General features: G+C 35.7%; 1 protein-coding gene across 1 annotated transcript; it reads right to left on the bottom strand.

Moving 5' to 3' along the window:
* Positions 1-2338: 2338 nt before the first annotated feature.
* On the bottom strand, positions 2339-16114 carry LOC125666193 (uncharacterized). The gene is made up of 7 exons (XM_048899308.2): positions 15981-16114; positions 12408-12569; positions 11364-11500; positions 10306-10418; positions 8339-8491; positions 7697-7811; positions 2339-5526 (listed from the first exon to the last, which is right to left on the bottom strand). The coding sequence occupies exons 2-7, from the start codon at positions 12560-12562 to the stop codon at positions 4781-4783; spliced, it is 1419 nt and encodes a 472-aa protein (XP_048755265.1). The 5' UTR covers positions 12563-12569; positions 15981-16114; the 3' UTR covers positions 2339-4780.
* Positions 16115-16443: the final 329 nt, after the last annotated feature.

Here is a 16443-nt window from a genome sequence, read left to right as displayed (position 1 = left end):
CCAGGGGTCCAACCTTACTCCTCCTAGGCACCTGATCCCACCTCTGATGTGTCCAGGGGTCCAACCTTACTCCTCCTAGGCACCTGATCCCACCTCTGATGTGTCAAGAGGTCCGTGTTTACTCCTCCTAGACACCTGATCCCACCTCTGATGTGTCCAGGGGTCCAACCTTACTCCTCCTAGGAACCTGATTCCACCTCTGATGTGCCCAGGGGTCCGTGTTTGTCCAACTCTTTAATTTTGTATTCCTTATAGGAGTTATGAGCTTGATCACTGTTAGTTAATTATCTTCACGTTCCTTTTAAACAACCGCCGGAAATCATTTTGTTGGTTACAATGGTAACCGGAAGTCGGTGTGGAACTAGAAATTAATCAACTTTCTCGTCGATCTTGATGTTCCGTGGTGTAATGCTCGTTAGGTAATTTCCATATTATTTCTCTCCTTTTCTACTAAATGAAATAAACTATACAAGAGGCCCATGGGCCACATCGCTCACCTGAGTCACCTTGGTCAATATCAGAAGACTTTCCATGTATATCTGCATGTAAAACCGTAGTCCCTATTATGGCGCCAACCTACCCCGGAGGCCATGGTTTTTGCAAACTTGAATCTACACTATGTCAGAAAGCTTTCATGCAAATGTGAACTTCTTTGGCCAAATGGTTCTTGAGAAGATTTTTAAAGATTTTTCCTATATATTTGTATGTAAAACTTTGATCCCCCTTGTGGCCCCATCCTACCCCCAGGAGCCATGATTTGAACAAACTTGAATCTGCACTATGTCAGAAAGCTTTCATGTAAATTTCATCTTTTCTGGCTCAATGGTTCTTGAGAAGAAGATTTTTAAAGATTTTCCCTATATGTTTGTATGTAAAACTTTGACCCCCATGTGGCCCCATCCTACCCCCAGGGGTCATGATTTGAACAAACTTGAATCTGCACTATGTCAGAAAGCTTTCATGTAAATATCAGCTTTTCTGGCTTAGTGGTTCTTGGGAAGAAGATTTTTTTTAAAGATTGCCCCTATATATTTGTATGTAAAGTTTGTATCCCCCTTGTGGTCCCATCCGACCCCCGGGGGCCATGATTTTAACAAACCTGAATCTGCACTATATCAGAAAGCTGCCATATAAATCTCAGCTTTTCTGGCTCAGTGGTTCTTGAGAAGATTTTTAAAGATTTTTCCTATATATTTGTATGTAAAACTTTGATCCCCTTGTGGCCCCATCCGATCCCCGGGGACCATGATTTTAACAATTTAGAATCTGCACAATATCAGAAAGCTTTCATATAAATCTCAGCTTTTCTGGCTCAGTGGTTCTTGAGAAAATTTGTCCTATATATTTGCATGTAAAACTTTGATCCCCTATTGTGGCCCCACCCGACTCCCCGGGTCCATGATTTTAACAATTTAGAATCTGCATTACCTAATAAAGCTTATCTATAAATTTCATCTTTTCTGGCCCAGTGGTTCTTGAGAAGATTTTTTAATGACCCTACTCTATTTTTACCTTTTCTTGATTATCTCCCCTTGGAAGGTGGCCTGGTCCTTTATTTTAACAATTTAGAATTCCCTTTACCTAAGGATATTTTGTGCCAACTTTGGTTGAAATCGGTCCAGTGGTTTTTGAGAAGAAGTCAAAAATGTTAAAAGTTTACAGACGGACAGACGGACGGACACTGGAATGCGAGTGATCAGAAAAGCTCACTTGCGCTTTTAGCGCAGGTGAGCTAAAAAAAAAAAACGACTAGAAGTATAGATAAGGTGTTCCTATCAATAATTTTCTCATATTCATCACTCAGGTGATATTTGGAATCAGAATCATTAAGGTTTTATTGTTAAATAGGAGGGTACACGATTAACATACTGGGTTAATAGCGCGCTACATTGTACGTTGTCATTGCCCGACTTCGCATTGTTCTATAGGTGAATATAAAACTGCTGTTCAAAACGAATAATTTTGTTTTCTTTGTTCATGATAATAATATTTCAATTATTCTTAAGATAAATTTAGAAAAGTAATTTTAAAGATAAGATTTTTAATGAAGATAATTGATACACCGCGCGTTATGTCAGTAAGTCATATAGCGCGTTATTGAAGTGTAACAAATGAATGTGGTGAAATGTCCAAGCTGTTTGTTAGGGTGGAATGATGGAAGGATTGGGTAATTTCAGCATAACCGTCCAGTAATTTCTGATTATGCAAATTAACTCAGTGCTTCCACACTGTTTTCAAACTTCCATAATGCAACACTCTAGAGACATAATGAAATCATTGTGATATTTACGTAAGTCATTACTACCATTGTTCAAAACAAGTCAATACTCAAATAACATTTTAAGATTATAATCAAATTTTATTGAAGGTTAGTATAGTAACAATTAAATAAACATACAGTATTCATGCAAATAAAACGTTCTGATCTGAAATTACCGAAAAGCGTTTCATCATAATGGAGGTAATAAATATGTTTCTACCCTTTGACTGAAGCAATTCAGATCAAACATGTATATATGTATAAAATAAAGGTGTATATAACGCACCAAAAACTCTGTACCATGTACTGCTGAGCGACAGTGACATCACACTTACCGACAGTGACATCACTGACGCCACGCTTACCGACAGTGACATCACTGATGTCACGCTTACCGACGGTGACATCACTGACGTCACGCTTACCGACGGTGACATCACTGACGTCACGCTTACCAACAGTGACATCACGCTTACCGACAGTGACATCAGAGACGTCACGCTTACCGACAGTGACAAAACAAAACATTGATGTTGATTTGGTTTTATACACAATGTCATGTCACGTAGACTGAGAGTATCAAGAAATGTATTAAATCAGAGACTACAAGTATCAAGAAACGTAATCGTACTTATAATGATACAATCACCTGCTGTCACAATAAAGATGGTGAGTGAGGTTCACTGCTATATACACCCTGCAAGACTAAGTCAGTAATCTAAAATGCATTTGGATCTATTATTAGTCAGTATAGTACTCGGAATTACGGAACAATATGAAATGCAGGTATCACTCTTTACAAAAAAGATTTTTGTGTTGGGCTACAATTTTTAAAAACAGTAACATATCTTTCTGGCGATGCCAATGTAAAAAAAAAATACCTACATTTAGATATTGTTCATTTTAGCTTTTAAAGGGACTGGTTCACATTTTTTGACAGAAATATTTTTCATCTTTGATGCTAAAAAATAAAAATACAACTCATTTAATGTTGACCATCAAAATTTGGACCTTCTGAATGCAAGAATAAGAGCAATATTTTAGTAATAATTCTGTATTTTGTAAACAAAGACTTGAGTCTTTTTATGTAAACAAACAAACCAGTGAAACGTTAATTTTGTATTTTTAAAGCATCTTTATTTTGTACAATCACAAATTTTAACTTTTAAATGGCACATTTTACCTACAGTATACTAGAGTTGTGATATATATAAAAACTTTGATCATTATCCATTTATTTTGAAAACTTAATAAACAATAACACACCTCAATCTTTGTTTTCAAAAGAAATAACAAACTCTCTATAATGAGCTTCTGTCAAGATGAATAACCGCAATTTTCTTTTATGAAACCTTCTAAACATATTAGACTGTATATTTTGATCATTTAAAGTGAAAAACAAAACTTGGGGGAGAATCGTGAACCAGTCTCTTTAAGTCCTAATCCCTCTGTAGAAGAACAGAAATTGCATTCTTCTTGAAAAAAAATGTAAAACAATCAATGAATTTTTTTTTTAAAAAACCGGGAGTCGACTAGCAAAATAAAATAATCAACAACAAAAATCCTGAGATTTCAGTCTTGGTAATTTAGATTTTGAATTATTCCAGGCCAATATCTATGTAATCACTACAGTAAAACTTGCTTACAGCAAAGTGCTGGGGATGAACAATCTTGGTTTGTTATAAATGTATTTCGTTATATCCAATAACTTCATGTTATGTTTTCAAACTACAGGGAACAAAAATCCCTTTGATGTAAATCCTTAATATAAACGTTTTTACAGGTTTACGGTATTCGTAATCATTCGATGGTGTCGTTCTGTAAATATGGAAGCACGGGAAAGAACGGAAAGAACTGTTTGGACGACCCCCCCCCCCCACCCCCATTATTATATTTCTAAACAAAATAGCAATTTCGCTTCGGACTTAACAGAGATTGATTCAACAAAGGGACATAACTCTAATCATTTACACCTTGAGCACAACATACCTGGTTGATATACCTGTAGATACACACAACATACCTGGTTGATATACCTGGCCTGGATTTCTCAAAAAGAACTTAAGTCGAAATTAGGACTTAAGTCTGAGATTTTACTCAAATCGTGACTGCTCAAATAGAAGAAAACTCAAACTTAAGTTTGGGATTTTTTCGAGAAATCCAAGCCTGTAGATACAGCACTTGAATCCCACTTACAACCCGAGAGAGTACCAGGATAGAGAGCTAATCTAATAAATAATCCTGTATACAGGATCTAATAAATAATCCCATATACAGGATCTAATAAATAATCCGGTATACAGGATCTAATAAATAATCCCATATACAGGATCTAACAAATAATCCCGTATACAGGATCTAACAAATAATCCCATATACAGCCAGGATTGTGAAATTCCTCCCCGAGACCATCACATGACATGCAGGATAATATATCATCACTAGAATATGAAGATAGATATGTTTGTAGATCACCAGAACAATTAAGATTGGTAGCTCTGTATTGTAATGGTGGGACACTCAAATCATGCTGGAGCGGGACGGCTTGTAGTCTGCACTGAATGGCATTCGCGCATCGAGTTGCTCTATCGTTTGAAACTGCCGTGCTTGTGAGCTGACGTCACGATCATGTGACAGCGAGTATTTGGGAGACCTTTGGTTTTGATGATGTATGCTGTAGTCATTTGTCCGGTATCTATGTGAATTTCCGTCACTTCCGTGTGCGTAGTGGTCACCTGATGGAGGTCCGTCCTCCTCGAAGGCTGGGTTGTCATATGGCACTCGTTCAGTGTTCCCTGGGGTAGAGAACTTTTTGGGTTTAGAATCTTTCCCCCGATCACTTCTCTTAACGTCAAACCCACCACTGTCAATTTCACCCTCGTATCCACTGTCAGCTTTAGAGGACTCCGAACGTCCACTTCCACTGCCCTGCTGTCTGTGCACAAATCTATTCCCTACGTACGGTCCATGAGTTTCCGAAAGTGCTGCCACTCTTTTGTAATCAGAGGTAACAAAACTAGTTTCTTGCGTGTCTTCACTTGACGTTGGAGCATGTAGCTCGACAGACACTTCGTACTTTTTGGGAGTCATGTGACGGTTAGAACGCCCTCTAATTCTTCCCGTCTGTTCTCGTGGCACATCATGTGATACAGAGATCGGTGCCTGGTTTTGTTCTTCACAGATCTGATAGTTTTGGTAGTTGTAAGGTTTTTCCTCCGCGATTTCTTCATCAAAAGTCCAGGTTGGCAACAGAACCTGCAGTTCATCTAAGTTAAAGAAAACGCAATGTTAATTCACACACTGACTGTGTCATTCAATATGCAAATCATTTTCATTTTGTATTTTTTTTACTCACATATCTAATTATCTATGGCATTCAAGACTAACCAGTGTGATAAATGACTGTCCGGTATTACCTGGAATTCTCTTACTGAAAACTATACTAGATTTCTCCTACTGAAAACTGTCCGGGTTCATCCAGATTTCACTTACCGAAACTGTTCGGAATTACCTCGATTTCTCCTATTGAAAACTGCCCAGGGTTCATCCAGATTTTACTTACTGAAACTCTGGAATTACCTAGATTTCTCCTACTGAAAACTCCAAGGTTATCTTGATTTCACTTACTCAGAAACTGTCTGGAATGACCTGGATTTCCCCTACTGAAAACTGTCCGGGGTTCATCCAGATTTCACCTACTGAAACTGTCTGGATTTTACCTGGATTTCCCCTACTGATTACTGTCCTGGATTATGATTATGAGGACTATATGTGTTACTATGGACACGCTGTCCAGCACTTGTTGATAAAAAATTAGGGGTAATTTTAGAAATAAAAATAAGAAATTTTAGGTAATTTTAGGTCTTAAATTAGGAATTCCCCCGGGTAATACCACTTATATGTGTCACAATGGATACTCACCCCCGGGTAATACCACTATACATGTTACTATGGACACTCACCCCCGGGTAATACCACTATACATGTTACTATGGACACTCACCCCGGGGTAATAACACTATACATGTTACTATGGATACTCACCCCGGGGTAATAACACTATACATGTTACTATGGATACTCACCCCGGGGTAATACCACTATACATGTTACTATGGATACTCACCCCGGGGTAATACCACTATACATGTTACTATGGATACTCACCCCGGGGTAATAACACTATACATGTTACTATGGATACTCACCCCGGGTAATAACACTATACATGTTACTATGGACACTCACCCCGGGGTAATACCACTATACATGTTACTATGGATACTCACCCCCGGGTAATAACACTATACATGTTACTATGGATACTCACCCCGGGTAATAACACTATACATGTTACTATGGACACTCACCCCGGGGTAATAACACTATACATGTTACTATGGACACTCACCCCGGGGTAATAACACTATACATGTTACTATGGATACTCACCCCGGGGTAATACCACTATACATGTTACTAAGGATACTCACCCCGGGGTAATACCACTATACATGTTACTATGGATACTCACCCCGGGGTAATACCACTATACATGTTACTATGGATACTCACCCCGGGGTAATACCACTATACATGTTACTATGGATACTCACCCCAGGGTAATACCACTATACATGTTACTATGGATACTCACCCCGGGGTAATAACACTATACATGTTACTATGGATACTCACCCCGGGTAATAACACTATACATGTTACTATGGACACTCACCCCGGGGTAATAACACTATACATGTTACTATGGATACTCACCCCAGGGTAATAACACTATACATGTTACTATGGATACTCACCCCGGGGTAATACCACTATACATGTTACTATGGATACTCACCCCGGGGTAATACCACTATACATGTTACTATGGATACTCACCCCGGGGTAATAACACTATACATGTTACTATGGATACTCACCCCGGGTAATAACACTATACATGTTACTATGGACACTCACCCCGGGGTAATAACACTATACATGTTACTATGGATATACTCACCCCAGGGTAATAACACTATACATGTTACTATGGATACTCACCCCGGGGTAATAACACTATACATGTTACTATGGATACTCACCCCCAGGTAATAACACTATACATGTTACTATGGATACTCACCCCGGGGTAATACCACTATACATGTTACTATGGATACTCACCCCCGGGTAATAGCACTATACATGTTACTATGGATACTCACCCCAGGGTAATAACACTATACATGTTACTTTGGATACTCACCCCGGGGTAATAACACTATACATGTTACTATGGATACTCACCCCCAGGTAATAACACTATACATGTTACTATGGATACTCACCCCCAGGTAATAACACTATACATGTTACTATGGATACTCACCCCGGGGTAATACCACTATACATGTTACTATGGATACTCACCCCGGGGTAATACGACGATACGTGTGTCTTCAGTCTCACGGTTTGCTTCCTGGAAACCTCTAATTCGAATTTCTGAAGTTGTGATGTCATCAAAGGTAAACCGCATTCGGGAAGCCTATTAACAAGAATTTAGATTCAAATCAAATTGTTCACGCAAAATCCTACAAAACAGCAGTGATGCTAACTTCATCTGCTATAAATACGCCATTTTGATACCCTAGCTTTCCACTAAAGAGCTAGATGGACTTCTTAATATGTATTAGATTTGATAAGATTTTGCTCCCTAACATACCTAGTTCTTTAAGCATGCATAACACATATTAAGGAGGAATAGCAAAATGATATAATGGCTGACATGTTTTTTCAGGGGAGCTATATACACACTTTAAAAAAAACAATTTTAAAAGACTTGGCTTATAATTGATATTTTGTCCACTGCCTTTAAATGAACTAGCTAGCTGTAGGATTGGGACGATTCAGGGTTAGCTCGATTCGCTGAATGATCTGGGACGATTCAGGGTTAGTTCGATTCGCTAAATGATCTGATACGATTCAGGGTTAGCTGTAGGGCTGAAATAATTCAGGATTATAAGCTTGATCAGCTTAATGATCTGGGCACAGAAGAAATCTGTGTAACCGTACCTTCATCTCCCATTTGATTCCTTGATGACGAAAATCCCCCGGGTAGCGGATAACAAGATCTCCAAACTCGCAGTCTGTGTATTTATACTTAGAGTTGGTACCGCCCCTCACCACATCATAGTACAATCGACGAATGATATCGCTGAACAGAAACTGTAACAGATTTATATAACAAGCTGAATATCATAAACAAAGATTAACATGATATCTCCACATTATAAGTAATAACTTAATTAGTATCTCCACATTTTAAGTAATAACTTAATTAGTATCTCCACATTATCAGTAATATCTTAATTAGTATCTCCACATTATAAGTAATAACTTAATTAGTATCTCCACATTATAAGTAATAACTTAATTAGTATCTCCACATTATAAGTAATAACTAAAGTATCTCCACATTATAAGTAATAACTTAATTAGTATCTACACATTATAAGTTATAACTTAATTAGTATCTCCACATTATAAGTAATAACTTAAGGATCTCCACATCATAAGTAATAACTTAAGTATCTCCACATTATAAGTAATAACTTAATTATCTCCACATTATAAGTAATAACTTAATTAGTATCTTCACATTATAAGTAATAACTTAATTAGTATCTCCACATTATAAGTAATAACTTAATTAGTATCTCCACATTATAAGTAATAACTTAATTAGTATCTCCACATTATAAGGAATTGCTACAAAATTTAGCTAAGCTATTCATACTTGTAATGTACAAATTCTATATTACTTTTTATCTCTAGTACCATGTTTTATTTTATCTGTACTTCTATTACAAAATTTTATGTTTATAGCTGTATGCCTAGTATGAAATTCTACATTTATAACTGTACGTCTAAGTATTAAATTCTATATTTATAACTGTACGTCTAAGTATTAAATTCTATATTTATAACTGTACGTCTAGGTGTTAAATTCTATATTTATAACTGTACGTCTAAGTATTAAATTCTACATTTATAACTGTACGTCTAAGTATTAAATTCTATATTTCTAACTGTACGTCTAAGTATTAAATTCTATATTTCTAACTGTACATCTAAGTATTAAATTCTATATTTCTAACTGTACGTCTAAGTATTAAATTCTATATTTCTAACTGTACATCTAAGTATTAAATTCTATATTTATAACTGTACATCTAAGTATTAAATTCTATATTTATAACTGTACATCTAAGTATTAAATTCTACATTTATAACTGTACGTCTAAGTATTAAATTCTATATTTATAACTGTACATCTAAGTATTAAATTCTACATTTATAACTGTACATCTAAGTATTAAATTCTACATTTATAACTGTACATCTAAGTATTAAATTCTATATTTCTAACTGTACGTCTAAGTATTAAATTCTATATTTCTAACTGTACGTCTAGGTGTTAAATTCTACATTTATAACTGTACATCTAAGTATTAAATTCTATATTTATAAATGTACGTCTAGGTATTAAATTCTTCATTTATAACTGTACGTCTAAGTATTAAATTCTACATTTATAACTGTACGTCTAGGTGTTAAATTCTATATTTATAACTGTACGTCTAGGTGTTAAATTCTATATTTATAACTGTATGTCTAAGTATTAAATTCTATATTTATAACTGTACGTCTAGGTGTTAAATTCTACATTTATAACTGTACGTCTAGGTGTTAAATTCTATATTTATAACTGTACGTCTAAGTATTAAATTCTATATTTATAACTGTACGTCTAAGTGTTAAATTCTATATTTATACCATAATGCCTAGTACAAAATTGAATTCTATCTTATCTGTATATCTTACTAGTACACAATTCTATCTTATCTGTATATCTTACTAGTACACAATTCTATCTTATCTGTATATCTTACTAGTACACAATTCTATCTTATCTGTATCTATTGTACAATTTTTGTTTCAGTTGCACCTCTAGACTGTAGCACGAAATTCTATCTTACTTCAAGGACAAAGGGTTCGCCTCGCCGCAGAACTCGCTTAGCCGCATCGATTCCCATCAGCAGTCGTCCTAAGATCTTGGGGTGCGTCTGGTTAATCATCACCGTCCAATTCTCTACAGAACACAACATTCTCCTTAAAGTGGGCATAGGTTAAAGGTCAGATACAAAACAAGAGAGGGTTCATCTCAAAGGTCAACGAAATATATACACAACTAAAATGGGTATAGGTCAGGTACAAAACAAGAGAGGGTTCATCTCAAAGGTCAACAAAATATTTACATACACAATCAAAGTGGGACAGGTCAGGAACAAAACAAGAGGCCCATGCGCCACAATGCTCATCTGAGCCGGGATAACAGTCAAAAAGAGCCCGGATGCATTGATTTGGAACAATAATGAAATGGTTCAGTAACTGGACAACTATACACAATATACAGAGTATATGCATTTAAGAAATAAATTTCAATTTCTAAAATACATGAGGGCATGAACTTTGATGCTTTACGTCAGCAAACTTAATGTCGAAGCATGCTAGCGCTTCATTAAAAGTCTTCATTAAAAGAATGCTGGGGTGATGCATTTGCAGCAGATCATGACCTCATGTATTTTTAAAAATGAATTTATCTTTTATATTTACATTTTAGCTTGAATTCATTTCTAAAAATAATTCTGTCCTTTTGAAAATTTGCATATAATCACTCAAGGCAAGTTTGCAATCTAATTAAGATTAGATCCTATGATCCGCTCATCTACTATCGATGGTAAATGAGCAGATCATAGGATCTAATTTTAATCAGCTTGGGCAAGTTTGCAGTGTGAGCAACCCTGAATCTAATATCGAATACTTACAAATTGATTTGACCTACATGAATAATTTCTTCAGAAGATTTCCAAAGAATTTTTCTACACATTCCTGATCATTAAACTTTCAACCTCTCTCAGACCTCTCTGATATATTTTACCTTTGTAACTTCTCTGACCTCTTTAACCTCTGACCCTTTTGACATCTTTCATAGCACTTTGACCTCTTTTTCTGGGCTTTGACCTCTGTTTCTTACCTCTTTGGACTGAAAAGAAGCAGTTGATGGATTGAAACCCTGACCCTACAGAAACGATGGGTTGCACCACTAAAGGGCGCTTCAACAGTTCAGCTCGAAAAGTCTCCAATTCATCACTTCCTCCCATCCGGTAAATCCTGTAAAATATTTCATCCTGTAAAAAATCTGAAGTTATCTTTAATAAATTTCCGAAGGCTCCAATTTCCCAATTCCAATTAATATTTTCTCAAACTTAAGATTAGACATTCAATCTACACTAACGGCCATAGTACTGTTAACCTCTCCATATCATTCATCTCATACCCAGCACAATGGTTCAGTACTGTTAACCTCTCCACATCATTCATCTCATACCCAGCACAATGGTTCAGTACTGTTAACCTCTCCATATCATTCATCTCATACCCAGCACAATGGTTCAGTACTGTTAACCTCTCCATATCATTCATCTCATACCCAGCACAATGGTTCAGTACTGTTAACCTCTCCATATCATTCATCTCATACCCAGCACAATGGTTCAGGTTTGTCTTATTATCATCATCATACATCATGGTATCATGAAGTCTATTTTGTCATTCACCTCATCAGAAGTTGTGGTACTATGAGGTTGATATTTTGCTGTTGATATACATGTATATTGAAATTCCTTCAAAAAAACCTCTGGTACTGCTAGCTACAACTAATAAACGGGTACTTGAGTAAAAGATCCCATTTTACCTGAATGTTGTTTACCTGATGTCATTTTGCTGACTAGTACATTTACATAGATGACTTATTAAATTCTAATTAGAGGCTACACATTTTTCTCTAAAGACAATTAAATTGCATCCAACATTCTGATAACTTAAACTAAATTTTTTAAACTCACCACATTCTTACAGGAATGAAAGTTGCACATTTTTAAAAACCTTTCTCTTTTATATACTTACCACATTCCAACAGGGTTGGAAGTTACACGTTTAAGACCTTTCTCTATGACATAATCTTAACCACATTCTGACAGGGCTGGAATTAAGTTACACGTTTAAGACATAAACTTACCTCTTTCGTGGAAGAACATTGACCATGGCTGCTGATGACTCCAGTAGGAGTTCTCTCCCTTCCCTGCGTGGCTTGACAAGTCCGTACAAAACATTTCCATGTCTAACCACTTCCTCCTCCCGAGCAATGATCAGCGCCTCCTGGTGTTTATCCATAACGAGGCTGAGAAGATATTCAAAATATGCTCCAATAAATAGACTGTAAAACTCTATACATGTGAAAGATATTAATTATTATGATGTGTAGTTACCTATTAACAAGGAATAACAGAGAAATGTGATGTGTAGTTACCTATTAAGGAGGAATAACAGAGAAATGTGATATGTAGTTACCTATTAAGGAGAAATAACAGAGAAATGTGATATGTAATTACCTATTAAGGAGGAATAACAGAGAAATGTGATGTGTAGTTACCTATTAAGGAGGAATAACAGAGAAATGTGATGTGTATTTACCTATTAAGGAGGAATAACAGAGAAATGTGATGTGTAGTTACCTATTAAGGATAAATAACAGAAAAATGTGATGTGTAGTTACCTATTAAGGAGAAATAACAGAGAAATGTGATATGTAATTACCTATTAAGGAGGAATAACAGAGAAATGTGATGTGTAGTTACCTATTAAGGATAAATAACAGAAAAATGTGATGTGTAGTTACCTATTAAGGAGGAATAACAGAGAAATGTGATATGTAGTTACCTATTAAGGAGGAATAACAGAAAAATGTGATATGTAATTACCTATTAACAAGGAATAACAGAGAAATGTGATATGTAGTTACCTATTAAGGAGGAATAACAGAGAAATGTGATGTGTAGTTACCTATTAAGGAGGAATAATAGAGAAATGTGATGTGTAGTTACCTATTAAGGAGGAATAACAGAGAAATGTGATATGTAGTTACCTATTAAGGAGGAATAACAGAGAAATGTGATGTGTAGTTACCTATTAAGGAGGAATAACAGAGAAATGTGATATGTAGTTACCTATTAACGAGGAATAACAGAGAAATGTGATATGTAGTTACCTATTAAGGAGGAATAATAGAGAAATGTGATGTGTAGTTACCTATTAAGGAGGAATAACAGAGAAATGTGATGTGTAGTTACTTATTATTATTATTGTTATTATTCTCTCTAATTCAACACAAAATCCAACACCCTCTCTAATCCCAGGCAAAATCCAAAATCCTCTCTAATCTCACACAAAATTAGTTCTAATCCCAAGATAAAATCCAACATTCTCTTTAATCCCACACAAAAACAAAAAATCCTCTCTAATCCCATACAAAATCCTCTCTAATCCCATACAAAATCCTCTCTAATCTCACACAATCCAACATTCTCTCCAATCCCATGATAAAATCCAATATCCTTTCAAATTCCACCCAAAATCCAACATCCTCTCTAATCCCATGCAAAATCCTCTCTAATCCCACACACAATCCAAAATCCTATCTAATCTCACACACAATCAAAAATCTTTTTTAATCCCACCCAAAGTCCTCTCTAATCCCATAATAAAATCAATCCATCCTCTCTAATTCCACACAAATTTCAACTTATTCTTTATGCTTCTCTAATACCACACAACATCTTCTCCAACCCCATGATAAAATCCAACATCCCCTTTAGTCCCACACCAAAATAAAAAATTCTCTCCAATCCCACACAAAATCCTCTCTTATCCTATCCAAAATCCAACATCCTCTCTAATCCCATACATGATCAAACATCCTCTCTAATCCCATACAAAATCCAACATCCTCTCTAATCTAATCCAAAATCCAACATCCTCTCTAATCTAATCCAAAATCCAACATTCTCTCTAATTCCATACATGATCAAACATCCTCTCTAATCCCATCCAAAATCCAACATTCTCTCCAATCTTCTCCAAAATCCAACATCCTCTCTAATCCCATACATGATCAAACATCCTCTCTAATCCCATCAAAAATCCAACATTCTCTCCAATCTTCTCCAGAATCCAACATCCTCTCTAACCCCACCCATTTGGTTTACTGCTAAATCTATCTCACCTAGAATTATATATTGAAGTCTATAATAAAATTGATCATTTACCAGTGAAGGAAATATGTTCAGATAGATAATAGGTCAGACTAGCTGTCAATTTGTGTAGATTTGTTTAAATCCTTCAAAACTGTTCATTAATCCTTTCATTATACACTGCATACCTCAGATAAAAACAATGTAGAACACTAATCTATTTATAGATATTTATTATCATTCTTTTTAAAGCAGTTTTCAATGTGTAATCATGTCATCAAAAACGATTTGTTCATGTATCTCTAGATAAAATGGAGAAGGTCAGGGGTCATAGTGCAGCTAGAATAGACTAACATTGATCTGATATATATCTCTCTCTCTATCTGAGAGACTCTCTCTCTCTCTCTCTGAGACTCTCTCTCTGATTCTCTCTCTCTCTCTCTCTCTGATTCTCTCTCTCTCTCTCTCTCTCTCTCACTTTCTCTCTGATTCTCTCTCTCTCTCTCTCTGAGACTCTCTCTCTCTCTCTGTGTCTCTCTCTCTCTCCTCTCTCTCTGTGTGTGTCTCTCTCTCTCTCTTCTCTCTCTCTGATTCTCTCTCTCTCTCTCTCTCTCTCTGATTCTCTCTCTCTATCTATCTCTCTCTCTCTCCAGTTTGTTATGAGAAAAATCGACACCACTATCAGTAAACCTATATATGCATCCATCTATATGTACAGTATAATCATATATCAATATGTTTTACGCAATCAAATTAAATCAATTGTATAAAAAATCAAGGTATGTATTGTGTGTGTATATATATATATATATATATATATATATATATATATATATATACACACAATACATACCTTGATTATTTATACAATTGATTTAATTTGATTTAAGTTGCTCATGCTAATATTAAACGGGTGTTTTTCAGATTTTAACTGTGATCAGTATATTAAATGATTCAGGTAATGAATCTCATTGTAAATAAAATAAAATAGCCCCCCCCCCCCCCCCCCGAATATCTTCACATTGGAAATGTCATTTATCACTGTTTATAGAAATCAACCTTTTCATAATGTTAATACTTTGTATAATACATATCTGGTGTCCCCATTCTTCTAAAAATCAAACTCCCACGTGCTCAATTTTTAAATGAATTGTATTCAAATTTAGAATATAAGGTGTGTGGTGGCCCAATTGCTATCCACTGGTAAGTCACACAGGTAATGATTCATTAATCACACCGCCAGGTATGTACGCTCCGCATTCCGGACGTTCCTGTCCGGGAGAAATTTGAAGATCCACCACCGGGATTAATAATTCACCAATTTCGTATCGAGAATTCACATAATCTGGGATATATCCCAAATCACAACGATATTAAGTTAAACATACGTTCATAAGCCTTGATAACAGCGACGCAGACATCCATTTATTTGTCAAATTGGCCGTCTGACCTATATTTACCTCAACATATTTCCTACACAGGTAATACACACGTACCTAGACTTTAACGACAGAGTCAAAAAACAAAAGAAAATCACAAAATACGAACACGGAAACGCTTACCTGTTCAGGTGAGGTTCATTTTTATAACTTTCCTTTCAGTTTGATTTTGTTGGATGAAACACACACATCCCCTCCAGGTGAGATATATTTACGTTTGTATTTTCAAACACCTGTAATGTAGTAGTAAAAATTGCATGGTCGGGATTCACATTTCCGTAACAAGCATTGTTGCTAAGTGTTAGAAAATTTTATATACAGCAAGTTGATATTCCCTCTACGGAAATTGGACATTTTCTATCATTGATTATTACCATTTATATTCTCGCTTCTGTTAGATTGTAAATAATTAAGTTTTTACAGAAAATACATTACGTGCGGATCCAGAATATTTTTCCGGGGGGGGGGGGGGGGGGGGGGCTTTTGGTAACCCTCTTAAACAACTTAAAATTTTTATTCTACATACTCCTCGCCAGAGAGACACACTGTTAAATAGAGTCAAAGAGAGAAAGTCAGAGAGAGAGAG

This window comes from Ostrea edulis, chromosome 10 (genome assembly GCF_947568905.1).
Source record: "Ostrea edulis chromosome 10, xbOstEdul1.1, whole genome shotgun sequence".
Lineage (NCBI taxonomy): Eukaryota > Metazoa > Mollusca > Bivalvia > Ostreida > Ostreidae > Ostrea > Ostrea edulis.
Note: the sequence above shows the minus strand (reverse complement) of the source record. Positions and strands in the feature narration are given on the sequence as shown.

Excerpts from the sequence above, each read along its gene's own strand:
- LOC125666193 (XM_048899308.2), bottom strand. The coding sequence starts at position 12,562 with ATGGATAAACACCAGGAGGCGCTGATCATTGCTCGGGAGGAGGAAGTG. Across the intron at positions 7,812-8,338 it reads GAATCAAATGGGAGATGAAG|GCTTCCCGAATGCGGTTTAC; the intron begins GTACGGTTACAC and ends TCTTGTTAATAG. Across the intron at positions 5,527-7,696 it reads TATCGTCGTATTACCCCGGG|ATGAACTGCAGGTTCTGTTG; the intron begins GTGAGTATCCAT and ends TCTTTAACTTAG.